At 39.3% G+C, this 27,950-nt stretch overlaps 1 protein-coding gene across 1 annotated transcript in view; it reads right to left on the reverse strand.

Moving 5' to 3' along the window:
* Window positions 1–678: 678 nt before the first annotated feature.
* Window positions 679–27,950, reverse strand: part of LOC149220545 (uncharacterized) — a 246,597-nt gene continuing 219,325 nt past the window's right edge. Inside the window, 1 exon segment of the mRNA XM_089384798.1 lies at window positions 679–1,188. Within this exon segment, the coding sequence (XP_089240924.1) occupies window positions 964–1,188 (225 nt within the window). The 3' untranslated portion in view covers window positions 679–963.

Raw genomic sequence — 27,950 nt, forward strand, 5'->3', positions numbered from 1 at the left:
GATCGTTTTTCTTAGTGCAGTTTCATGCCTTCAGAAGCTGCATTGTAATAAACACGAACTATACAAATACATGAGAGTAATGCTCAAGTTTGACTGCAAATCCATAATTACAATCTCTTAGAAAAATAATAAACATCAATTTCCAATAAACTTGATTATTATCCTTCTCAGATACACAATTTAGTGGCCCAAATTTTATTTCATAACAACAAAGAGAAGAAAACATTTTGAATGCATGCAAGCATATTAGATTAGTTGCCGGAAGATATAGATGTAAATTAAAAAAGGTAAAGTCCTCGCTTCAAATTCATGCACCTGTCTAATCATCCAAATTAAAATTAAGTAGCTACTACTACATTCTCTGGCAACCAGTCTGGACATGTTATGTATGAAGAACAGTAAAATCCTCTAGAAATGTACAGTGGCACATCACCTACCTCAACCAAAGTTCACTACAGCTAATAAACCTGAGTCTTACGGTTTACCACACCTCCACTACAAGTGACCTTCCCAAAAGACCATGACAACTACTAGAAGCATGTCATTAGTGCAGAAAAGGTTCAAAACAATTCTAAATTCTAATAATAGGAGCACCATGAAAAAGAAGGAAGAAATACCTCGCTCAGAACATAAGGCAGAGTATCAAAAGAGGAGGCAAAGAATTAAACCACGCAAGTCCATTTTGAATCTCAAACAGATTTCATTAAGATAGAATAAAAAAGGGTAGATAGTACAAATTATTATAATATGCCCCATGAACAGGCGATGCCATACAAAACAGGGGTATGCTTTAATTTTTGGCTTTGACAAAGACTAAAAAATATCTACCACCAGTGGCATCACCTAAGATACAATCACAATTTAAGAGCAGCTTTGGCCTTTGCTAAAGCTCCTTCAAAGGACTTGTTACTGCCAATGAACCCTGAAAAATATCTGCTGCTTCTGGCATCACCAAGGATACAATCACAATTTAAGGGCAGCTTTGGCCATTGCTACAGCTCCTTCAAAGGACTTGTTACCACCGATGAACCCACTGATGTGAACAAAGACACAATCAGGGATGCCACATTCTCCAGAAAGTTCGTCATCTCGTAAACCTCTCCATGATTCTGGCAGGGGTTTGCGGCTTTCAAATTTATCTGGTGAAACTGCAACTGCCTGTACTCTCCATTGCTTAGCCCTAGAATCCTGTAAATTAGCAACCCTTGAAGATAAATATTGATTCAAGTAACCAACAAAACCCTCTAAATTCTTCTTCATTACATTTTCTTTCTAACATCACATTTATGTAATTTCTAATTTTGTGAAGTTGGCAACACTTTTAAGGATTAATCCTGCAAGCCTGTTTACTCCCTGTGTATTAGTTTAAACTTTAAACCTCCTTCATTGGCACATGCTTTTTCATTTCATTCAAGTAAAAGTATTCATTCCATAAAACCTGTGCAATGCCAGAAGCTTCATTTTAAATTCATATATAAATATAACAACAAACTATTTCAAAGAGAATGGAGAATTGAAGAGAAAAAGTGCGTAACATGACTTGAAAGATTTTACAAACCAAAACGACAAGAAATATACAATATTCTAAAGTCTTTTACTCTACCTTGCCACTTAATTAGCCTTACAAGTGACCTCTAAATTTAACATCTCGTTAAGTCACCTAACACGAGGACATGGGACATGGAGGACACGAGGACATGGGACATGGAGGACACGAAAATATGAGTATTCAACACGTGACACGGCGACCCCCCAGAACATGACACAGAGGACACATTATATATTATATATGAAAAAAATATAAAAAAATTACGAACTACACATCAAATATGAAATATATAAAACATTTACATGATGATGATACAAATTCAAACACAACTAATGCATATAACCAAAATAGCATTGAAGGCAAATGCAATCCATCTCTGAACAAAAAATACATCAACAAAGATGTTAGTTTTTGTAGCATCGGATGTGTTCTAGCCACAAAATTTGGTGGAAAGGCTAGAATGCATGAGATCTCCAAAACCCAAAAATCGTTTCTGGAAATTCCACCTAGAGATGACTTAATTAGATTATTAACCTATTTTTTAATGTTTCCTAAGTCTAAACTTAGGAAAACTGGTTAATTAATCATAATTAATTAAGTCAAGGTGAGAATAGTCTAGAAACTCACACGGATTGATCCAAAAATGATCTGAGCCATCGATTAAGATTTAATCTTGGCCGTTGGAGTCCCAACAGGAAGATATAAGAAGGGATCGATGTGGTGATGGAGAATATACTTCAGCAGTTTGATTTCCTTGGCAGATTGGTTTTCAGAGAGTAGCAATAGTTGCCAGAGAGCTAGGGATTGAAGCAAAGACAATGAGGTTGGAGGAAGATTTCCAGATCCAACGAGTGCATTTACAGAAAGGCCGAGATTTCTCTAGGCGGTTGCACAGAGCCTCAAGAAGGCAGTTCGATTTGTTGAGAGGGGAAGACATCTTCAGTTCCAGAGGTCGGGAAGGAGTCCCAGAGTGTCGGAGAAGAATTTTCCTAGCCAGCAATAGACAGGACAACTTGAATAGCAGTCAGTTTGGGCAGCACGCAAAGCAAGCAACAGACAAGATAGCTTGAATAGCAGTCAGTTTGGGCAGCACGCAAAGCAAGCAGGTTCAGAGTGATACAAAGCCTGCGTAGGCCCAGTGGGACGGATTGCTTTTCAGAGGCAGTCTAGTGCCGAAATTGCCCGAAGTGAGGGTAATTTCCCTCTAGTATTTTTGCCAGTATTTTCTCTACAGGATTGCCAGATTTTGGCATCTATATTATTGTACTCAGAATTTCTCACTGTTGCATAATAATAAAACCCTCACTGTCGCACCGGTTTTTCCAAGTTGGGTTTTTCCGAGGACATTTGTCCGAAACTAATTATGTCATATTTTTATGTGTGTGATAGATTTTCTCAGTTTCCAACGCTATTTTCTTCCGCAATATTTATTTGTGAAAATCACAGTGTGAGTTATTTGGTATTTGTCGTAGCAAACTGCAAATAAATTGTTAAAGATATTAACAATTAGGAAAATAATTTCTAGTTGTTGTGATGAATGAAATTTTCACAGAAGTGGCACAAAATGGCTTGTATAGTCCAAAAAAAATCATGCTACAACAAATAACTAGTACTATATATCAAAGAAATCATTGCCTATATTGGGATCCTCATCAACAATATCACCCTCTAAGCATTCAAATATAGAAAAAGATTAACATGTCAAATCAAGATCCTATTTGAGTGATGGGTGAATTTTTACTAGGGTCATGATGGAGTTCAACAATCAATGCCACCAACATTGAGGTACATAGAGGGTTTGGTCTTCTTAAGTAAATGCTAGTTCCATACCCTCATACACGACAAATTCCAATGGAAACATTGTAACCCCCCCAATCTTGAAACCCTGAAAACTGTTAAGTTTGATGAATATTGAGTGGGATCTAAAATTCTACCTTCTCCATATGAAATCCAATGTGGTTGAAACGACTCCCAAACATCCTTAGTCATTTTACTTTAAGAATTTAACATTACCAGTAATAACATTAGTAGGGCCCAGACAAATCCACTTCCCAACACTTGGAATCCCTTCTAACATTGCTTAATTCCCCTTAGCAACTACCTTTGAGAACTCCAAAACTATGATTGAGTTGCATGAGAATAAGGCAATAAATCGATTTGAAGAAGTTTTTTTCATAGGATAGGTGTCCAAATTTTAGGACACAAGTAGGGCTCATGTTTGACACGAGTCAAACTCGTGTTCGACACGATTCAAACTTGTGTCCTGCGAATATGACGAGTCAAACTCATGTCGGACACGTGTTACCCACGTGTCGTGTCTGACATGAAGGATTCACGACGCTAGGGGGTGGGGACATGTCCAATGACTTAGGTGCCGAGTTTATATTTGTCATTCCCTCACACCTTATCAACCACTCACCTCATTGGTTACTCTTTTCCTCTTCATGGAGACCCCAAATGTTTCAACCTCTTGATCTAGATGTATTGGCAGTTGTTGTCCTTCATCTTCATCTTTTGATGTTATCTCAATTTTAAACTAGATAGGCTTTAAGTTGTGCTCTGTTCTATAATTTGGACTTGGCTTTAGGCATGGATGAGTAATATGATTGAAGATTATGTTAGGGCATAGATAACGAGGACATGCAATTTGCAAGTGAATAAGTGTCACATCCATCGTCAAACGTTGCACCATCCAACGAAGTGTCTTCCTAGGGCCATTTTTCTTTTAACCTCCTTGGTTTTTTTTTTCAAAACTCACAGTGAATCAATAACATGTTGGATCCTTAACTTCCTTGTTTTTTCAAAGGTTTTTTTTTCAAAGGCCTTTAACCACCTTGTTACCACACAGGCTAGAATTTTTAGATAGGGTACTAGCCTTGTGGAACTAAGATGTGCACCACTATTACCTCACCAACTCTCAACATTTTACACTGAGAAAAAGGTTCTTAGCTAAGGGGGGTTTCCCTATCAATTACTCGCTTCATTTCATCTGGTAGGAGTGTGAATAAAGCGAATCTTGCCATAATGTAAATGAAAACAGGAAAAAGGAAAAATGGGTTTTGGTGTAATAACTACTTAGTGAAAGGGGGTCCATTGCCTTATTTATTTGGCTATGGAGTCATTTAAGCAAATTCAAAGGGCGTTCTAAAAGGATTAAGGGTGAAAAGGCAATCAAGTGGTGTGCACAACTATTAACCTTGACCTAAAGGGCATTCTCAAGATGGTTAGGGACTATAAGCAAAAACTATGGTGTGCCCTATGGTAGCCCTAACTTGGTAGTTAAATCTTACAAAAATGTGAGGGAGAGGGTCTATCTAGATCCACAACTCAAAACAATAAAGGTTTCCCCCTATCCAAAGGTTATACACAAATATTCCCAATCAAATGATGTAGAGCACACATAGTTTTTAAAACCGTTTTTGAAAACTGGTTACCGGTCAAACCGGCCAATTAGCAAGGCTGCCGGTCTGAACCGGCCAAAAAACCCGGTTTGACTGGGCCTTTCGCCATTTTTCAGCCCTAACCGGTGAAAACCGGCCGGTTTAGGACAGAACCGGCCGGTTTTAGGCATGCCCACCAAAACATGGAAAAAGGCGGATTTTTTACTGTGGTTTAGGGAAATTTGACTGTGGTTTAGGGGTTTTTGATTGTGGTTGAGGCTGATTTTGATATCGACACCACAAGTTTGGATTTGTCATAGCCTATAGGTTAAGATTTCTCATGTATACTCCTTGTCTTTGCCATATAAAACTCCTCCCAATCCTTAGATGCTTCATTATATTAGACTTTGATGCTTCCATGTCTACTTTAAACTTCAGGAAATTCAGATGCCAAAGATAGCTCAGATCTTGGACAAGTATTATTGTTTCTAGTTGTCATAAAAAACGCCTTAAATCTGTCAATAAGTTAGGTTACAGAATTCCATGTTTTTGTACTTTAGATGTCACTGTCCAAAGAAACTCGGATGTCAGAGTTCTGATTTTTCATAGAGGTGTTATTTTGGATGTTCGCGGGGTAATGTAATTCAAAGAGTTTTTGATGTCCACAGGAACTTTCACATTAACATGTACAGTCATCAGAACTCCAGTGTAACTTCTCCTTAATTTCTAGTGAGGAAGTTCGGCCTTTATATCTGATATAACATAAGCTTTTTGGTTCTCTTTCAAAGTCTCGGCTCACCTTGCTATAGTACATAGAAATTTAGAATTTGCCCTGAAATATAGAGAGAGAAAATGCAAATGCCTTACAGGTCTTGAACAGACTATTTAAACCTTCTTATATTCTTATTCCTTTGGAGCACTCCTTGACCTCAGCACTTTTATGATCTTTGACTTCTTTGAAAATCAGACTTTTTGCTCTGAGTCGGCATCAGAACCAGGATTAGTAGCGACATCAAGGAAAGGCAAAGAAGCAATGGAAGGCACTAGTCGTGCAGGTCGACAAACTCGTGCTTCCATTAGGTCCACTTCTATTATCATTGGTGGCATTGATACTGAGGTTGCAGATCAGGCTGAGGCATCCTCAGACTCTGAACCAGATGATGTCTATGTAGCTCCTGATGATGATCCTATGTCTAGCAGTGGTGATGAACTTGATGATTGATCATGTGTACAGTGTAGACTTGTAGTAGGCCAATGGCCTCATAGCTTGCAGCATTGTTTTTGGACTTTATAGGCCATTTAGAGCCTCATTTCTTATGTATTTTGCTATTTTGTCGATGATATGTATTGTACTCGGTGCCATTTTGATATATTCACCTTTACATGGTATATAAATGAGCAAACTTTGCATATTTTGTCTCTATTGGCTTGGAATCATGGTTTTACATCTTAAAATAGTTTTGTTTCATTAAAAATTAATTATTTAATGTATTTTTGTAAAACCGGTTCGTTTAGACCAAACCAGTCCCGGTTAGACCGGTTCCGGTCGGTAAACCGGTTCATTAGGTGGACCGGTCCGGTCACCGGTTCCAGTTTTAAAAACATTGAGAGCACATAATGCGTTCATATTGAAGGTAAATGACACAAAAGGAAGATGGGAAAAGGGAAGGAACTTAAACCCTAGTTAATCCCTTCTAATATAACATGTATGTTCATTTATGACCTTACTATTGCCTTTATCATTCACAACCTACAAAATACAATCTTCAATTGTGTGCCCTATAACATTTTTCCACACATACAAAAATTGTACATAAATAAAACCCAAACTTACATAAACAAGAGACCAAATCTTCCAAAGCTCGGAGCTAGTTTGCATACAAGTTCTTCCATTAATCACTAAAATCCAATCCAAGTTGCAAATGGAGATGGCAAATCCTTTTACATATTTCAGCTCCTATTCTCCCATACAATAAAATAATATTTGTTTTCCTATATCCATTTTTCTCTCCAAGGAATACAATAAAACAAGACACTCACAAACTCGCTTATGAAAAGTAGAAAGAAGTTTGTTGAGATCTCAACTTCCTCCAATAAATTATTCTAGAAAAACATTATCTACATCTAGCTAACTCCAAAAGCTAGGTCAACAATGAATAAAATAAGAGTTAGTTGCAACTTTTTTCCAAGAATATGAGCAATAGAAAAGGGTTCCTTCCTAACTTGAGGATAGATCCGGTTATGCTCCCAAAAATAGTAAACCACATCATTATCTACAAGTGCACCTTTGTAGAAGAGTCCACGTGTGGAATTGCTTAATGAAAGATAAAATAATAAAGAAGTAAAAGAAGGTAACATAACTCACAAGTAATTATCAAGAAAGAGGAATCAAACCCTAATCTACTTGCATTGATTTCTCAACATGGTTTCAGAGCTAAGGTTAGGGAAAGTTGAAGATCACTTTGTTGGCCTGGATTCTCCCTCTTTGATGAACTACATCAAGATGGGTATCAACACTGCTGGAAGCTGGATCAAGAAGGTCATCTACTACTTATTCAACAAGGTCAAAAGTCAAGGATTCTTGTCTGCTCTTACAAGTTCTCTTAGTGATGACAATGCATGGATTATTAATAGTGGAGCATCAAGATACATGATAGGAGAAAGTAAACAACTTCATACACTATCAAAGGACCCATCTTCTCATGCAGTGAAATTGGGTGACAATAAAAGCTATCCTGTTAGAGGCTTGGGATCAACATCGTTGAAGCTAGAAAATGAATCAAAGTTGCACCTCAACAGCATTCTATATGTTCCAGGTTTGAAAAAGAATTTGCTTTCTATTACTTGTTTAGAAGATAAAGGGGATAAAGTTTTTGTTGATGGAAAAGTTTTGGTTTGGGGTAAAGACTCTAGCATTGACTAGGGTTATTGGAGTTCGTGAAGGAAGTCTGTATAGAGTTATTACACCACCTCCTCAATCTTTGGTTCACATGGAAATCAATCCCATTGAGCTATGGAATAGCAGGTATGGTCATCTACATTATAGGGTCATCCCTACTCTTAGTCAATTGGTTCATGGCATTCCCAAAATCAAGTTAGATAATGAAGGAGTGTGTAAGGGATGCTCTTTGGGAAACATACAAAAAAGCCATTTCTGAATCGTGAAACTAGGACTAAAGAGATATTAGATCTCATCCATTCTGATGTGTGTGGGCCCATGTCTGACAAATCACTTGGAGGTCATCTCTACTATGTAACATTCATTGATGACCATTCTAGAAAGACATGGCTCTACCTTCTCAAAACAAAAGATGAAGTATTCGAAAAATTCAAGAAGTTTAGGTCCAAAGTGGAGGAAAGGTTTGGTCTTTGTCTAGGGTGAAGAGTCTCAAAGAATACTATTTAAAGGAAGAGAATTGTTCACTGGGTTTTCCCCTCAAGGGGGGTTTTTCCCTGGCATAGTGCCTATATATTGTGTCTCTTGTTTTGTGATCTTAATACACATAGTATATGGTAATTGCTTGATGAAAGATAAGATAATAAAGTAGTAAAAGAATACAACATAACTCACAAGTAATTATCAAGAAAGAGGAATCAAACACTAATCTACTTGCATTCATTTCTCAATAAAAACAACCACTAAAACACTGCGGCCTAATCACCACAGTTCAGTCACCATCTCAGCCTGTTCAGGGATGAATTACCACACAAATTTAAGCACAAAACAATCCAAAACTCTCCTTACTAACTCTGCCTAGCAGCAAATCCCTACACCATTCAAAACATTCATAAGAAAACCCCAAACGACTCCTCTTCTCTCAACTGAAATAGCTCCCTAATCTGTGACCCTAAAACAAAGATCTTCTTCAAGTCGAGTTGCTATTTGTGTTGCACTTTTGGATGTCAAAATGACTCTAACTCACCTCATATTTATATGAAATATGATGGCTCCACGAATTCTCGAAGAGATATGTCTTTTGGACGCATCCACCTCAAGCCTACATGACTTGTATGTCCAAAAACCCATTATTAACTTCAAAAATTCATAACTCATCGTAGACAACTTGGAATTTGATGATTTTCGTTGTGTTGGATTCTCCTCTACGTCCTCTATCATCCATAGTTTTAAAATTTGGTCGAATCGAATCCGAAACGGCCGAGTTGATCCGAGTCATTGAAGAATTTTATGACCCGACAGAAAAACCAGTTCGGGAGGCCGAGTCATGACTGACTCGGCCGAGTTATTGCATGACTCGGCTGAGTCAATCATGACTCGGTCAACCCGGCCGTTTCCACATCTACTCGGCCGAGTCATTAAATCCAGCCAGTCCCCCCAAAAAACAGTGATTTTTCTAATTTTTTTTGAACTTTTTAACATTTAGCTGATTGTTGGGGACTCCAAGGTGTTTTCTAAATTGGTTAAGTGCTATTTGGGGTCCATTCACCTCTCCTAGTATTGATATGCTACTCAAATTTCATGGTAATGTTAAATTCTTAAAGTAAAAGTGACATTCTCCTTAATCTTAATTTTCATCCTTTTACTTAAATTTTTAACATTACCATGAAATGACTCAGGATGTTTGAGAGTGGTTCCGGCCTCATTGGATTTCATATGGAGAAAGTAGAATTTTAGATTTCATTCAAAATTCAGCAGACTTATCAGTTTTTCAGGATTTCAGGATTGGAGGATTGCAATGTTTCCATTGAATTTTGTCCTGTATTAGGGTATGGAACTCGTATTTAACCAAGAGCACCAATCCCTCTTTGTACCTTGATGTTAGTGACATTGGTTGTCGAACTTCTCCAGGATTCGCTCCCAAACCAGGAGCTTTTGAAAATGTCGCTCCCGCTCCCATTTTCGCTCTTGCTCCCCACTTTCGTTCCCGCTCCCAAGTAACACTGAGCCAGATGATGTTGGCAACTCTAGTAGTAGCCAGTAGTACTGGTCACAGACTTTTGTTGTAGAGGCCATTTATAGCCTCCTTGGTTATTTGTTTTTGTTTTGATCTCTATATCATCATCGTGTATGTATTGGACAATGCACTGGATGCCATTTTGATATAATGGATATATTCATGAGCCTACTTTGATAATATGTTGTCTTCTATCTATATTCTAATGCTGTGTGTTTGGAAACATGAATGAAAATCTTTAAAATTATGTGTTTTTATAAAAAATAAATATTTAATGTATTTTTTACAACGACCGAGTCATTGAAATCGAGCCGGCCGAGTCGATACTGAGTCGGAGTCGGAGTCGGAGTTGACCCTCGGCCGAGTCGGAGTCGGAGTCAGAGTTTTAAAACATTGCTATCATCTCCATCCATCACCTGTCCAAAATGCTCCATGGTTTTGGCCCAAACATCAATGGGTGCATTGACCACTCCATGTCAACTACCCCATAATTGTACATTTTCTCGCACATGGATTTCCATTATGTCTGAGCACTCAGATGATCCACAGATTCATCATTATCAGCTATATGTACATGGGAGTTTTGTAAACCCATTCTGCATTTTGTAATGTAAATGATCCTAGTAAGAGATATGTATGTAACAACCTTAGTAAGTTTAATTTTTTGATGACGATTTCTATCCTAGGAGGTTTTTTGTCTCACCGATTGATGTGTGTTTCTAAACACGGATGATCGGCAGAGTTTTTCCCTCCAGCCTCACCCCAAAGATAGGGTCGATTTTGTCGTCAGGATTTTAAATGAGTCCTAGTGTTATTTATTGTTAATTTTAGGTATGTTCTATAGTAAGAGCAATTTATTTCAATTTTCATAGTTAGCTTAGCAATCACATCAACATTAAAGTAAACTGCAGATAGAACATAAACATAAATCGCAGAAGACAAGCCAAGACAAGAGGACACAAGATGTGGTGCTAGCCAGGGACAAACCCCAATGTGGGGAAACCCTTGATCAATTCTTCTTTTATGTTCTTCAAAGTTCAGCAGAGAGAGAGATAGTACATTTACAACAAAAGTCAACACTTTGACTTATCTAGATCTGAGCATAGATCATCTCCTATAACGATGATACATGAGATCAGTTGAAGACATTCTGCTTCAACTGATTCTCCAAGGTGACGGCTTCACCTATCGTAGTGTTGCATTTCGTCCATTTGCTGCACCTTACCGTGTAGCACCATCTCATCTGCTTTCATCATCATGCTGCCCATTATTTTGCATCTTCCATCATTATGCAGCCCTATTCATCATCATGCTGCTCCTTACTTAACATGCCCATTTATGCTGCATCTTTCATCATCATGAACTGAGATTGTTCATCTTTATCATCCTCATTATTTTGAGACTGTAACCATCAAAAACGTTATTGCTTATGATCCTTGTCATGGTGACTACATATTAATATGCTGAGCAAATGTACGGTACTGATATTCAAATTGAGATCACAGATCTGAATACTATGCATCATGGAAACTTATTTCATCAACACGGTTTTGCAGAGATAGTATGCCGAGAGTTCTATCACTGTTGTTCCTTGTGTTTGGACTGTTACAGGTATGCCATCGTATCACCACTGTTTCATTGTGTTTGGGCTGCAATAGGTGTGCCACCGTATCACTGTAAACCTTTTCCTCATTGTGACTACGTATGCACTATTGTGAGAGCACCGAGATACATGTTTATCTACTTATATGCTGAGGCTACTGTCACCTGAGTTGATGACTGTTCCTATAACGAGGTGCAGTCAAACCCATGGCTGCAGCTCAGCTTCATGTGGAGATGACTGTGGCTCCTCTTCATAGCTGCGTTGCTTTTGACTGCGTATGCGTATAGGGTCTTCATTGACTGCGTGAGCATACTGTGGCTAGATGTCTTGACAGTGGTTTCATAATTGCGGCTAACTGTATGCCTGCGGCTCTTACGTGCTTGTTATCACTGTAGCTACATACCTTGGCCTTGATATGTCTCCATTGCCTGCGTATAAAGTGTCTCTATTGCCTGCGGATAGATGTCTTCATGACCTGCGTTGAATTAGGGCATCGTTTGCAGCGAGGGCATCATACTAGGCCAACGTATTCTTTAGTGTCTCTCCTTCTCCAAAAACCCAAGACATGGAGAGGAGATCACATGAAGAGTGTGTCTCTAATGACTTCAAATTCTCGCCTATTTATACTAAAACGTAGATGATGAATAGTCATGACTATTGGGCTTTTGAGCCTACACAAGTTGCTGGCCGACTTAACAATTTGTCTTATAACATAAATAAATTCAAAAATCCATGAATACTTATCGGAATCGGATGATCTTTAGATCAATCCTACACCTCTCGATGAGAGGGATCCAATAAAAATATCCGCTGCCATAAATAAAATGACCCACATGGAGTTTTGCCCTAGTTGCCAATTTTAACATTTATCGAGTCTCTGTAAAAGTGATTTGGGAATAATTCTAACTATTTGGTTAGATTATGTTATTACAAGTCATTTGTGATACCCATTTTTTTTAACGAGAGATATAAACTTTGTGCCCTAATTAGAAATGAAATTAAACCATTCCAGAAATGTGCCCAGATTTCGAAATCACTCATACATGCTATTAGAACTGAATTTGATAATTGGGATGCAGAAGAATACCTGGTTATCCGTTTGAAGGTGTTTAAATGTTGCTACCAAACTGACCCTTTTCCTCCTAGCCTATTTGGGATCAACCTATATGGTTCCTAGATCCAGAAGACTTCAAAATTGAGGTCTTTTGGCCCCCATGCCCAAAACACCAAGAACAACAGAGGCTCACTGTTGCAAATTTCTTGGATCTCAAGCTCATTTCTTAGGTTTCTCCGCTTTCCTTCCCCTTCTCTTCATCTCCTGCCCTCCTCTTATATTCTCCCCTTCACCGCCTCTTCATCGAATCCTTTCCCAAATCACAGTCGGTTTATTTGTCGGTTAAACTCCTCCGTAGTGGTCCTTCCTCCAGGTCACAAGCTTTACCATCTCCCTTGTTTTGAAACGTGTCATATAATATTAACCACCTTCTCCTTAAATGTTAATGATGCAGAAAGCTTTAATTTCTTTATTTAGTTTAGGTATGATATAATGCATAGTTCTTTTTTTTGTTTTATCTAAGATAATTTTATTTAAGTTGCATCAATATATATACATATATAAAACACATTTTCTTTTATTGAATATAATATATTATTTTTGTCCCCCTTTTGAGATATATATATAATTTCTTTTAATTTATACATAATTATTTTATTTTGTATATATCATATTTCCATTTTAACTTGTATAGTATATTGCATTCATCTTTTTATTTGTATAATAAACTATAGTTACCTATTAAGATGATGGTACACACATAAATATCTTACTTAATATATTTAATATATTCTTGTGAGTTGGGTATTTATTTTAGTATTTTCAGTAATTAATTCTTGTATTTTGTTTGTGAATTCTTCTTAATTTAGTATGGATACTAGTGCAGTCTCTATGCGACATATGCATATGTAGTTATCATATGCATGCTAATATTATTATGTTCCCTATAACTTGAAGTGGGTCATTACATCACTTAGTCTACTAGATCATATTTTGTGTCATAGAAATGGGTAAATGTTGAGGGTCTATAACAAACAGGTGTTCCCCCTTCATGGGTTAGAAATCTAAGATTTCATGTAAAAGAATATTTAGTGCATGGTCCCTCATAGTTAGACACCATGGCTAAATATTAGAGGGCTGGGAAAATTAATAATCTCCTCATGAATCAATTAATTAAAATTTCTGGCTAAAATAAATTAAAATGCTAAAGCCAGAAATTTAATTAATTCAAGTCCTACGAAAAATTAAATTCTCCAACATTTAAAATTCGTTGGTTTTAAAGTTTTTAATTTTTGGAGGTCCCCAGCCAAGGAATATTGAAAATTTCAAGATATTTTGAACCCTTGGGCCATTGTAGTCAAGTCAAAGTCAACTTTTTGCGGCAATTAACTCAAAATAAACATTTTTGAGTTCATTAAAAGGAAATTAAAAGTAAAATTAATTCAATGGCGATGATTAAAAAATCATTTGATTTTCATCAAAATTTGAGATTGCCTTGATGGGGATCAAGCCGGCTAGAATTAGAGGCCTCTCTCCATTATTAGGATCTGATTTCTGAATCATGTACTTGCTCTAAAAAAGCTCGTGTAACTTTTTATGGTTAATAAAACACAAAGACTTTGGGTTTCAAACTTAAAAGAATATCGAATGAATTAATTAGAAATGAGCAAACAGCTCAATGATAATACAAAGATATTTACAATAATAGAAACATCAGGTTTCTATGTAGAATATGGAAACAAACAGTTTCATCTAAGAAACTGCTAAAAGAATAAAAATAGCAACAGCTAAAAGACTGAGCATTAAATACTAAATAGGAATATTCTAATACCCTCCCTTAATGCTCAATCTATTTACAACACCAATAGACCCTCGAAATTTTACAAATTTATCAGGACCAAGAGGCTTGGTGAAAATGTCGGCGGGCTGCTCTGTTGTGGGAACATATTGCAACTGAACTGAGCCGTCTTCAACCAGCTGGCGAATGTAGTGGCAATGAGTTTCCACATGCTTTGTTCGTTCATGAAAGACTGGATTCTTGGCAAGTTTGAGCACTCCCTGATTATCACAAAACAAAGAAGTAGGCCCTGTCTGGAAAACATGCATATCTGCAAGCATACGACGAAGCCAAACTGCCTCACAGGATGCCTTAACTGCTCCCCGATACTCTGCTTCTGTTGAGGAGAGAGCCACTGCCTGTTGCTTCTTACTAGTCCAAGTAACAGCACCAGATCCTAGACTAAACACATACCCAGCTGTAGATTTACGGTCATCAACCGAACCGGCCCAGTCAGAGTCAGTGTAGCCACTGAGAATAGGATTGGAGCTGCGAGTATATAAGAGGCCATAATCAGAAGTACCACGCACATATCGTAGCACCCGCTTTGCTGCTATCCAATGATCAGCTTTAGGAGCTGACATAAAGCGAGAAATGTAGCTTACTGCAAAACTGATGTCAAGTCTGGTAGCAGTAAGATAGATGAGACTGCCCACTAATTGCCTGAATAAAGTTTCATCCACAAGGGGAGAGGATGACTGTGCTGAAAGTTTGAGCCCTGGTTCCATAGGAGTCGTGGCCGGTTTGCAATCCTGCATTCTGAATCTTTCCACAAGATTTTTGGCATACTTGGACTGAGAGAGAAAGATCTGATTTTCAGTCTGCCAAACTTCAACCCCCAGACAGTAATGAAGAAGTCCCAAGTCTGTCATCTCAAAAGTTCTGCATAGATCTTGTTTGATCCCATGGATGAAATGTGCAGAGCTGCCAGTAATGATAAGGTCATCCACATAGACAACCACAAACAAGATATCATCACCAGTATGCTTGATATACAGGTTTGCATCAGATGGGCTCCGCTGAAAACCCTGATCTGTCAGGTACTGATCAATTTTCATGTACCAAGCCCGAGGAGCTTGTTTCAATCCATAGATTGCTTTAGCTAACCGACACACTTTCTGTTCTTGACCAGCAACCTTGAATCCTGGAGGCTGCGTCATGTAGACTTCTTCTTGAAGATCACCATTTAGGAAAGCACTCTTTACATCCATCTGATGAACTTTCCAATTGAACTGAGCTGCTAAGGCAAGGACAAGCCTTATGGTACTCATCTTGGCTGTAGGAGCAAAAGTCTCCTCATAATCGATGCCTTCCTTCTGTGAGAACCCTCGAGCCACAAGACGAGCTTTATACTTGTCTATGGTTCCATCAGCTTTGTATTTCACTTTATACACCCATTTGCAGCCTATGGGCTTTTTTTCGGCAGGAAGATCAGAAAGAGTCCAGGTGTGATTCTTCTGAAGACACTGGAATTCGGCTTCCATAGCCTGTTCCCACTCAGATGTACCCTTAGCCTCTGAATAGGTTTGAGGCTCAAAAATACTGTGTAGGTTAGCCATAAGAGCAAAATTGACTATAGACTGTTGTCTGTTCTTATGTCTAGAAGTTCTACCTTCAAGGAGCTCATCATCCCAGAGATCACCAATGGTTTTAGCCCACCATTTAGGCCGAAGAGAAGAAGAACCAATATCAGGAGTAGAGGAACCAATATCAGGAGGAGATGGAGAAGACTCAAGAGCAATAGGGGCAGCAGGGGGAGGGTTAGCTTCTGGAGAAAGCTCAGATAGAGTATTATCAAATACTGATGCTACATTATCCCTCCCATCAGGTGGACCGACCGGAAGAAGAATACTGTGAGACTGATCCTCAGAACGCTGCTCAGAAGAAGAAGACTGAAAGAATCCTCTGTCTTCATCAAATACTACATCTCGACTGAAGCTAAGACGACCAGTGGCTATATCTATCAGCCTATAGGCCTTGTGATGATCACTGTAACCTGTCATCATGAGTTTCTGGCTTTTGGAATCCAACTTAGAGCGCTTAGTAGATGGAATCCAAACATATGCAACTGAGCCAAATACTTTGAGGTGACTGATCTTAGGCTTACGACCAGACCAAACTTCTTCAGGAGTCTTCCCTTTAACAGCCTGAGTAGGTGATCGGTTAAGAAGGTAAACAACAGTAAATACTGCTTCAGCCCAGAATTTGTTTGGAACACTCCTATGTTGTAACATGTATCGAGCCATTTCAACAACCGTGCGGTTGCGACGCTCGATAACACTGTTCTGCTGGGGAGTGTAAGGGGTGGTTAATTGACGTTTGATGCCATGAATATCACAGAAGTTGGCAAAAGCTGAGGAACAAAATTCCCCCCATTGTCAGTCCTAAGGGTCATGATATTACAACCAGATTCTTTTTCAACTAAGGTTTTAAACTTCTGAAAGGTACTAAGAGCATCAGATTTATTTTTTAAAAAATACACCCACATCTTTCTACTGAAGTCATCTACAATAAGTAAAAAATATTTGCAAGCAGTGATAGAAGCTGTATTCATAGGACCACAAATATCAGCATGAAGTAACTGAAGTACCTTAGATGCGCGCCAAGATTCTCCATTTGTGAATGAAGACCGATGTTGCTTTCCTGCTTGACAGGCGCTGCATACCCCCAACTGCTGAGTCTGAATATCAGGTAATCCTGACACAAGTCCCTCCCGAGAGAGCTGAGAGAGATACTGCATATTTAGATGCCTGTATCGCTGATGCCATAGAGTGCTGATGGGAGAGACACGTGCTGCTAGAGCCACTTCTGGAGAGTCACCGGTGTCAAGTAGCCTGTATAGACCATGGTCCTCTAGCCCAACAGCAACTGTTAGACTGGTCTCCCTGTCAATGATGGAGCACTTGTGTGCACTGAACACAACATCAAGCTGAGGAGAATTCCTCATAATCTGGCTGACAGATAGCAGATTAATCTCCATACCAGGAACATAGTATACATTCAGAAATATGAGTGTGCGTCCACCAGACTGAATTTGAACTGTACCCCTGCCAGCTACAGTGTACTTTTCACCTCCACCAAATACCACGGAATCACTGAACGGTGAGAAGTCAATAAACCAGTCACGCCTGTGAGAGAAGTGGCGTGATGCACCAGAATCAATGTACCATGCAGAGGAAGGAACATGTTCTGAAGACCTTTTAGCCATAAAGGCGTAAAAGGCAGAATTTGTCTGCTCGGAATGTTCTGCAACATTGGCTGTCTGATGTGGCCCTCCCTGTTTCTTCTGTTCAGAAGCAATCCTCTGTCGGCAATCTTTCTTCATGTGACCGAACCTGTGACAGTAATTACACTGCACACTTTTCTTCCTAGCAGGATCCAAAGGCTGAGAAGAGCCTTTCTGCTGAAAGGACTGAGAGGACTGGTATTTTGCAGTAAATGCATTTTCCGAGGACACTGATGAAGCACCACTACCAAACTGCTGTTTCCACCGATCCTGCTGCAGAAGTTTGGTACATAAATCTGGAAACTTCAGATCAACATTTGTGGTCGTAATGTTGAGTGTTTCTATGAAGTGTTCATAAGATTTCGGTAGACTTTTCAGAGTAATGACTACCATATCTTCTTCCTCCATGGTCCGACCAATGGCTTCGAGCTGATCTCGAATGTCTTTAATTTTGTTGAGATGTTCCTGTAAAGACATATGTTCATCCATCATGATGGAGAACAACTGATTTTTGAGAAAAAATGCTTTGCTTTTGTCAGATGTCTCATGCAGTTCTTTCAATTGTTGCCAGATTTCGGCAGCGGTCTTGCCAGAAGGAATCTAAGGTAACTGATCATCAGCGACAGAGAGCTTGAGAAGCATAACAGCTTCTCGATTTCGATCATCAAATTTATCTTGATCGGTACCAGCTGTACTGGGACGAGACTCTTTGCCCAAAATGAGCTGATCAAGACGCCTGTATTAAAAAATGGTCAGCATTCTTTGTTTCCAAATGTTATAGTTGTTGCCATTAAAACGTTGATTTCCTTCTAACATCAGATTGGTGAGCGTGGCCATTTTCCCAAAGACAATACAGAAGTCTGAAAAAAAACAATGTAGCTGCCTGCTTAAAATCCCTCTTTCAGGATGACTGTACCAAACCTTAACAAATTCTGCTTTGAAAGAAAATAGGCTTTCACAATAACTCAGATCTGTACCAGATCAAAACACCAGACCAAAGATATGGCAAGAGGTCACATGTATCGATATACACTCTGATTATATATACGCTGATATACACGCTGATTATATATGCGTGATATATGCTGTTATATATGCATGATATATATACGCTGTTATATATGCGTGATATATACCTGATATAATTTGAACTGAGCTGGAGAAAGCCGTCACGATAATCTGGAAAATGCGTGATATATATGCGTGATATAATCTGGACTGAACTGAAAAAAATGCCGTCACTGTAATCTGGGAAATGCGTGATACCTTTTGAAGAGAAAATGCCGTCACTGAAAAAAAAATGCTTCACGTGGTGAAAACGGAACTGTGAGCCAAAAATTCGTGAGCAAAAAAAAAAAAAAAAAAAAAAAAAAAACGGTTTTCCGCTTCTCGATCTGGTTCCGCTTCCGGTTCTGATACTCAGGCTCAGGATACGAACGCGATTTCCACTGACGCTTTTCCTTTTCACAGATATAGTGACCCCGAGCCTTTTGTGTGGTCTTGAGATTCGAGTCACGATAGTGGCATCAATGGCCCCGAGGGCAGAGAAGAGGCCCGCGGCTGGGAAAAAAACCGGTGGTGGGGAATTCGCCTTCAACAGAAAAGAAGCCTTTGAAGCCGGAGAATAAGCTACTAAGGGAAGGCGACAGAAAGCGCAGAAGCTGGCTACTGGCTATTACAGCGAGGGTGGAAACCGAATACGGGTTTTACAGATTGTGCTCATCCCCGTCAATTTCGACAATAAAAAATACCGAGTCCTTGAACTTGCGCGTATTCTTCCTCTTCAGTGGCTAGGCTTCAAGGGCCACGAGAACCATGAGACAACACAGCTTCAAACAAATAAACTGTTCCTTTCAAAGCAATTTTACGATTCCGAGCACCGCCACAAAGTTAATTCCTCATAAAGTGATAATGCAGGAGAAGAATCCCTTTCTGTATCGAGATTGACGACTGTAAGCTTTTATCACAGTGAGCAAAGCCGAGGCTAAGACTCAGTGAAGGCTACCTGGCTTACAGAGGGCTCGACCTTAGAAAGGAATGAAGGAACTCAAGAGATTAGGATACGAAGAGGATAGCTAATCAAGAAATCTACAGATCCTGAGAGCAGTTTCGAAATGAACTACTGAATTTTTCAAACTATGAAAAATTATTTCGAAAAAAATCCCTGTCCTCTGATACCATAAAAGAATATCGAATGAATTAATTAGAAATGAGCAAACAGCTCAATGATAATACAAAGATATTTACAATAATAGAAACATCAGGTTTCTATGTAGAATATGGAAACAAACAGTTTCATCTAAGAAACTGCTAAAAGAATAAAAATAGCAACAGCTAAAAGACTGAGCATTAAATACTAAATAGGAATATTCTAATAAAACTGTGGTGTTCCTCTTTCAGATTTATGTGGTAATGTTATTTTTCCTTGGTTAAAGTTTTCCGAGGATAAACTTTGTGTCTCTTGTGTTTGACTATCTCTTTATGATTCTGATGTCATTATTGCTTTTACTGTTGAAGATTTTCTATGTATAATTGTTGAATGATGAATGTGCCACAAGAAAAATTAATGGATAAATCATTGGAAGTAATTATCAGTCTAGGAAATCATGAAAAATCAACATGGTATCAGAGCTGGTCAAAGAGAAGCCACTAAACGGAGGATTGATGCCCTAATCCAAACTCTAAATGGAGGCCCTCATCTGAAGTCCTGTCATGATTTTAAGGACCATCAAAGCCTTCATAATGTCAAGTATTTCTGGGAGTCCAAACTCTGTTTGTAATTAGAAATGAAACCCTCATCCGACTTTTGTAAGGATTGAAGCCCTCAGCATGAAATTATGAATATGGACAGATTAAGTTGATTTGAATCCTGTTCATGGCAATCCGTGATCAATAGTCTATTCTGTGACAAGATTAGAGTTGGGCGCAGGTTTCCCTTGCCCTAGGTTCAAGATTAAAAGATGAATAGTAAGAGGCCTCAGTATGACATCAGAGAGGCCAAGTTTGTTGCACTTTCTCAGGACCGAATTCATATTACTGGAAGCTGAATTTATCTCTATAAGGAAGCCAAATTGATGTCATTAAAAGTTCGAGTATATTGCTTCAGCATCAGATCTTGAAGCTGAGTTTCTCCTGGAGGTTGACCTGCTTAACCATCTGAAGGCCGAAAAATGTCCTCAGAACCAAGGACAGGAAGCTTAGAAAGACCTGAGAGGCCTCATGGACATAGGTTGTTGATGATCCTGGTCTATTGCAGATGGGCAATAAATTTATTAAAGAACATAATGAAGCTCCATATGACAAGGGTCAAGGGTTGGTTGAAGAATGAATTATGAACTGTAAGAGGATTTTGGCAACAAACCTAGGCCTGAGATGGTAGTCAAAAGAAATCAATTGAGACCTATTTCAAGCCTAGTTCGAGTTGAAGTCTGTTTTAAGGCTCTTTCCTTGAAGCTTAACCAAATTTTAAGAAGTCTAAATCCCCAAGGCTTCCTGAGTTGTCAAGATTTTTTAAGTACTACAATCTCTGTCTTCAAGTCATGTAGCAAATATGCACATGCTTTGTGTAACTCATATTGGTATTAAGGGCATCTCTATTACTTCATGATCTTGATGCATTTTTTATTTAATCAAAGAGTGCATCTCAAATTGATCGACCTAGGAACTTTCTCCAGGGCCAGAGGGAACTGAGGAGGAAGAATCCTTCATGTCAAAGTAAGAAAAGGTTGTTACCTTGACAATACAAAACAATGATGCCTCAAAAATTATGGATAGAAGTTGCAAATATTCAATCATTGTTTAAAGAAGGAAAAAGTTTGACAATTGACTGTAAACATTGCTAAATCTGAAGTAGACCTTTTTGACATCTCTTTTTGAGGCAAAATGTACTTGGGATACACTTGTTTCAAGTGTTATGAACTGTTAAGGCATATTGATGATTTGAATTTGAAAGCGAAGAATTCACTGTGCCATGATGATCATACACGGACAGAGTTCAATTTTGTGAAATTAAAGGGGCATTTATAAGTTTACAATGAAGAAGACTTCCTCGTCAGTTTTTGGAGACCAAAATTTCTCATTGCAAAGACCGAGTCACCTTCAGGACCAAAGTTGTCTGTACTTGGGATACACTTGTTTCAAGTGTTATGAACTGTCAAGGCATATTGATGATTTGAATTGAAAGCGAAGAATTCACTGTGCCATGATGATCATACACAGGGACACAGTTCAATTTTATGAAATTAAAGGGGCATTTATAAGTTTACAATGAAGAAGACTTCCTCGTCAGTTTTGGAGACCGAAATTTCTCATTGCAAAGACCGAGTCACCTTCAGGACCAAAATTGTCCTTGTAAAGGACAAGTTGTTGTTGTTGCAATGGTTTTGATGAGGCTGAGTAACTTGGTTTGGAAGGATCGAGAGTAATCATCTGAGAGTTGTCCTATTACTACTGTAGCTGTGAGCAGGCCAAGGAATTCATAAGTTCTATTAAGCCTGATTCTGTAGTCATACCATTGCTTACAGTTTTGTAATATCATTTGGGATCAAATTCTTTTGACAATGACATTTTATGGTTGATAAATGTGGAGTGACCATTTCAAGTATCAATTGTAGATTGTTTGATGGAGTGAGTTTTCCAGTGATGAGGTTCACAGGTGGTCTATGATTCTCAAGGATTCGAAATGATCAATTTCTTTTTCAAGGAACTGATTGGTTCCATGACTATGGCAGGATAATTTACCTTGGTTCCATAACAAAGTTTGTTGGACTTACAAAGGGTATCGATGGAACTTGGAAGTATTAGGGTTTGTAAACCCTAGAAGACTAGAAGTCTTTGGAAAGTCTTAGGGTTTGTGGATAAAATCCTAGAACTAGACCTAGATCAATGTTTCCGCTGAATAACGAAACCCTAGCTCATGAAGGAAAGGAAAGCAACATGTTGATGATGGGGACGAGGATGATGAGGTTGCAGATGGATTTCAATGATTTCTGCAAGAAGGCAAAGATTCAAAGGGAGTTGATAATTCCCCACAAGTCTCAAAAGATAAGTACTTTATATCTCTTCCTTGTTTATTATTGTTTTACTATTAGTTAGCATGTTGTCTTTGTTTCTTTTGCTGGGTCATAATCATTTCTTCCATGGCCTCCTTGTGAGGATTGCAGGTACACCATGAAGGCTACAAAGGCTTTGGCAACTGGTGGAAGTATTGGAAGAATGAAGTAAAATTTGTGGCAAGAGGATTCTCCCAGGGCCAGTGATTTGTGGAGGGAGAAATTGTGCTGATATCTATAATTGTACCTGATGACCAGAAGAGCTCCTAGTTTAAAGGGAGCAGGCATATCAACAAGTTTGAAGGATGTCATTATACCGAGATTTGTGGAAAGTCAATGATGACTTCAAGATGGATTTACAAGATCAAGTTGGCAGCATAGAGAAGTACAAAGCAAGGATTCTCCTAGAAAGATAGAGAGGACTATGAGAAGACATCTGCTCTAATTGTAGTTTGCTTAGCAAGTTGAGAAGCAGGGTAGATTCAGGATTGTTTGATCAGGTGCAATCATTATGATCAATGCACATGGTACCATTACATATGGGTCACGGTAGAAAAGGGAATAGTGCAGCTCCAGTGTATTTCTATGGTCGAGCAGGTTGCTAACATTCTCACAAAGCCTTTGTTCTGGAATGAAGTTTGTATACTGCATGGACAAGCTTGGAGTGATTGAGAATGCTTCCCTCAGTTAGAGGGAGTGTTGATGTTATAGCATCAAGGCACAGATATTCTCCCTCGGTCAAGGGTATTGACTTGGTCATGGGTAGTGACTAGGAGCCATGTAATGTGGCTAGGGAAATTGGCCCAATGAGCATCAAGGCCCTAAGTGTTGCCTCAATCAGGGGTTACTTGACCATATTGTCAAGGGTTACTTGAATAGTGAGTTGAGTGAGTGCCTCAACGCATGGAGCAAGTATTTTTACCATTCAATGACATGTGACAACATGTGGGAATGGTAAATGGGCCCTGTTACCGCTCAAACTAGCAGGGGTCCTAAAGGGGGATCCTTGAACGGAAACTACTAGGCTAAGGGCAACAAATGGAGTAATAGCCCACTGTCACATCGGCTAAGGCTTCCTGCTCTTTACAGAGTTTCACCGATGGGAGGAGACCCGTTATGATCAGGATCACTAAATGGATAGACCAATGATAGGGTGAGGGGGTGATCCTAGAAGCCTATTCACAAGAGAGGCTCAAATATGTGCCATGCTTGCTTTGGAGGCAAGGTTTAAAGCTCTCAAGGAAGGGCTTAAGGGGATTCAAGGTTTAAGTTTAAGGTATGTATCTTATAATTGAGATTCCTAGGCCTTGGAATTCTTGTGAAAGCTTGGATTCGTAGTGATCTTTGAAGAAATAACCATGATAGTGCATGGGACCACATGGGACCAAGTGGACCTGAGGTTCGGTCAAGGGGATAGGATTTAGCGACCATTGATATGCTTGACCTAATTAGGGGGGGGGAATGGATCAAGGAATGAATTTTCAATGAAAGGCAATGCAAGGATCCCAGTGAGGTTTCTAGCCTAAGTGAAACCAAGGGCAAGAATTGGTCTTCAAGCTAGGGCTTGCAATATCTCAAGATCCCACCCTCGAAATCTCATGAAATTTGGAAGGCTTCTGAGGACACAACAACGCAGTTGTGGAACAAAAATTGAAGTATTTGGATGGCTAGATCATGAGATAATTGATGCCCTAGATGGCCTAGAGGACTAGACCTAAAGAAGACGAAAGGGCAGAAGGAAAATAGGTTTAAGGTGATCACCTTTGGGTGGACTAGTGCCTAATCCTTTGGGGAGATTGGAGTCAGGTAGGATTATGATTATGGACCTTTGAATTTTTTTAGGTCAAGGAGGCCTCAAAAGCAACTTTGCTTGGCACTAGGGCATTAACAAAAGCAACTTCAAAGACTTTATACTTCGTTTTGCAAGGTAAATGTCTTGTCAAGATGAATTTCAATAATGAAACATACCTAGGAACATTCATTCATTATACATGGCCCATACATGAAGCATTTACTATCCAGAAACAAAATTTCCACAACTTCAGATAAGAGATGCAACAAATAAGCCATAGTATAGCGAAATCCCAACAATAATGTATGTGAAAAAATTAGAAAGAAAGAATAACATTAAAATGTACTTACATGTATAAGAATATATCCAACCATTCAAAAAATTGCCATCAAGAGGCTCCAAGACATGAAAATTATCCAAACATCAAAATTCGTTCCATGCTCCAAAAATTCGTCCTCAAAGAAGGATAGCAAAAATCTCTAAAGAGATACTAGTTCCAAAGACAAGTGATGATGCTAAAATGAATTCACATCACTTGTATTTATACACTTCTAATGAGTTTGATTTAGGTACTTGGGCCTACATTAGCCCTTAAAATAAAATAATGTGCAAAATAACCAACTTTTGGTGACAAGCCCACCAAACTAGCTCATAAACAAAAGCATAAGCCTCTCAAGAGGTTGAATGATCAATAATACATGTCGTTGGGTCTTCTAATAAGCCTAATGAAGTCCATAAGTGCCACAATGATGAATAGGACTCCCAAAAGTAGTGGACAAGGAGCTAGACCCTTGTTCTCCAAATAATAAACTTGTGGTGCTCCCAATGGGTGTGAGGGTGCACAAGTAACCTCATGGGCCTCCAAGTAGGTTGAAGATGTCTGTAGACCATCTGCAAGGGTTCAGATGATGGTGTAAGTGATGCCACATCAACATACAAGTCTTGGCTCATCTACCAAATGTATGGTACTACTATGGGGTCGACTGGGCATGGTGAACTAGGTGTATCTTCCTCGTCCAACAGGTAAATCTCGAGCAATCTCTACACATCTCTGGGGATCCATGGAGTGTTATCTACTACTGTGGAGGTCCATGGCTCTCAACACACACCCTACATGTGCCAATGTAGCCTTCGGGACGGTTAAGACCCCATATAGGGAGACCAAACCCAAAATGGAGACCATATGCAATCTTGTATAAGATCCAATGCATCACCTAGCCTTCTAGTACAACAAGTCATCAAAGGAAATAGAGTAAAAGAGCTTACAAACCATGAACAATAAGTGGGCACTTCATAACATAATGGCATGCCCTTCCATAGTGGGCTTTGGCATGTGCTAATGTCTCCAAGCTCCAAATCGGGTTAACCAAGCATCCTATTGGGTGGTTTCTACTTTTAAAGGGGATATTATGTCCAAGGTACATCCTTTAAAGGGTGGTGGCATGTGATAAAGAGATGAATGGAGTAGGGAATGAAAGGGGCAGCCCTAGGCCACATGCTAGGGTACTAGGGTAGCTAGCAAAAGGGAAGCCCCCACTTGGGTATATAATGTATAGGAGGGAGCAATCGTGATACATGAGGTGCCCCGACCTTGATTTTTCCACCCTTCTTTATATGCCTTTTGTCTTTTATGATTTTTCTTTGATTAACTGCTCAGGGCTCAAGGGATAAGAGCATGACGTGTAAGGTATAATGATGGATATTCCCTCTAGGGTAGGGCGGTTCATTTCCCACTAGGGGTTGGGACAATCATGGGTTCCTGAATGATAAAGGAGGGTCATCTAGGGCTTGTAGGAACCAAGGTGATGACCATGATAATGGGATAGAGCTCATGTTTTGGCTTTTGCCCACGTGCTAAATGTGTTTGTCCCAACCATCTTTTTGCATTTTGTGGTACAATTTCCTATTGAATGTGGCCAATTATGCTTTTTATTTTTCTTTTGGCTGCATCAACCTTTGGGCATCATTCCAGGCCCAACCCAAGGTGTGGGCAAAGGGGATGGGGTGGCTGACCCTTTGTGGACCTAGTGGAGGAATGTGGACCCAGGTGGGAGGAGTGATGAATGGGGTTGTAATGAGTGGAATGGGAGTGATATATGTGGATTAGGGAGCAGGACCACACAACCAAAATTAGGGTTTCCCATGTAGTACCATCCCTAAAGCCCAAAGGTCAGTGAAAGAGATCACACAGGACTAGGGTCCAAGATTAACATCCAAAAGAGACCTATGGGACAAGAGCACAGACCTAGTCCACTCTTTCCGCCAAATCCCCCACTAATCCATTGTTAAAATTGGTAACTAGGGCCAAACTCCATGTGGGCCATCTTATTAATGGCAGTTGATATTTTTCTTGGATCTCTCTCATCGAGAGGTGTAGGATTGATCTAAAGATCATCTGATTCCGATAAATATTCATGGAGATATGAATTTATTTGTGTTATGGGACAATTCGTCAAGGTCGGCCAACAACCAAATAAACCCCTCTTGTGCTCAACGTTTTAGTATAAATAGAGGTGCCTTGAAAGTCATTTGGACACACATCCTCTTGGTGATCTCTTCCTCTCCACTTGTCTTTGGGTTTTGGTGGGAGGAGAGATCTAAAGAGGATATGCTACCCTAGAGGATGCCCTAGATCCTAACGCAATCATGGAGGAGATTTTAACACAATGAAGAAAGGGTTCTACGCAGCAAGTCAAGGTGCCCTAGACGCAGTTGAAGGGAGGAACACCTAGCCGTAGTTGAAGGGGATCTAGCCATGCCTTAGCTGCAACAAAAGAGGGTCCAATGCACCCCTCTATTCGCAGTTGAAGGAGACTCCTATACGTTGTATAAAGGAGGCCTATCCGAGATCTTAAGAAGCCCTAGCCGCAGACAAGAGGGAGGCTCCTATACACAATAAGCCGCAGTCAAGGGGAAGCTACATACGCTGTATAAAGGAGGCTCAACCGAGATCTAGAAGAAGGCCCTAATCTGCAGTTAGGAAAGGTCCTAATATGTTGTCCAATAGATACTAATATGCAGTCATAAAGGAGCCCTAATTCACAATCAAGAGAGCCCTAAAACCACAGTAATAAAGAAGCCTAAAGCCGCAGTCTATGGAGGCCTAATACGCAACAAAGGAAGAAGACTTAGCAGCAGATTTGAGAAGCCATAATCTGCAGCCATTGACTGACCCTAGGCCGCAGCAAAAGTGCCCTAAACGCAACAAGAATAATTCTAATAACAACATGAAAGAAGGTTGTTCCTAGGCATGGGTTTAGGCATTGTTTTGTCTGCGTTTTCTTCTTGTAGGAGGACTGAGTTAGAGCAGCTCTAGATCAAGTCTGTTGGAGGAGCAAGTATAATATTTTTGCTACCTGGAAGCTATAGGAAGACTGTGTGTTAGGCCGCAGGCCATAACACCACAGTCAAGGTTTGTTTATGAATGTTTGAGGGCTTATTTATATGCCCAGATCAGCAGGATATCCCAGGAGTTGTCCTACGCTGTTTTGATGACTGTTAGAGGACTGCTTGGTTGCCTAACCAGTCATCATGATGACAACTGC

The sequence above is a fragment of the Pinus tabuliformis genome, chromosome Q (assembly GCF_031772625.1).
Source record: "Pinus tabuliformis cultivar Carrire ecotype Pingquan chromosome Q, CPIR1, whole genome shotgun sequence".
Classification (NCBI taxonomy): domain Eukaryota; kingdom Viridiplantae; phylum Streptophyta; class Pinopsida; order Pinales; family Pinaceae; genus Pinus; species Pinus tabuliformis.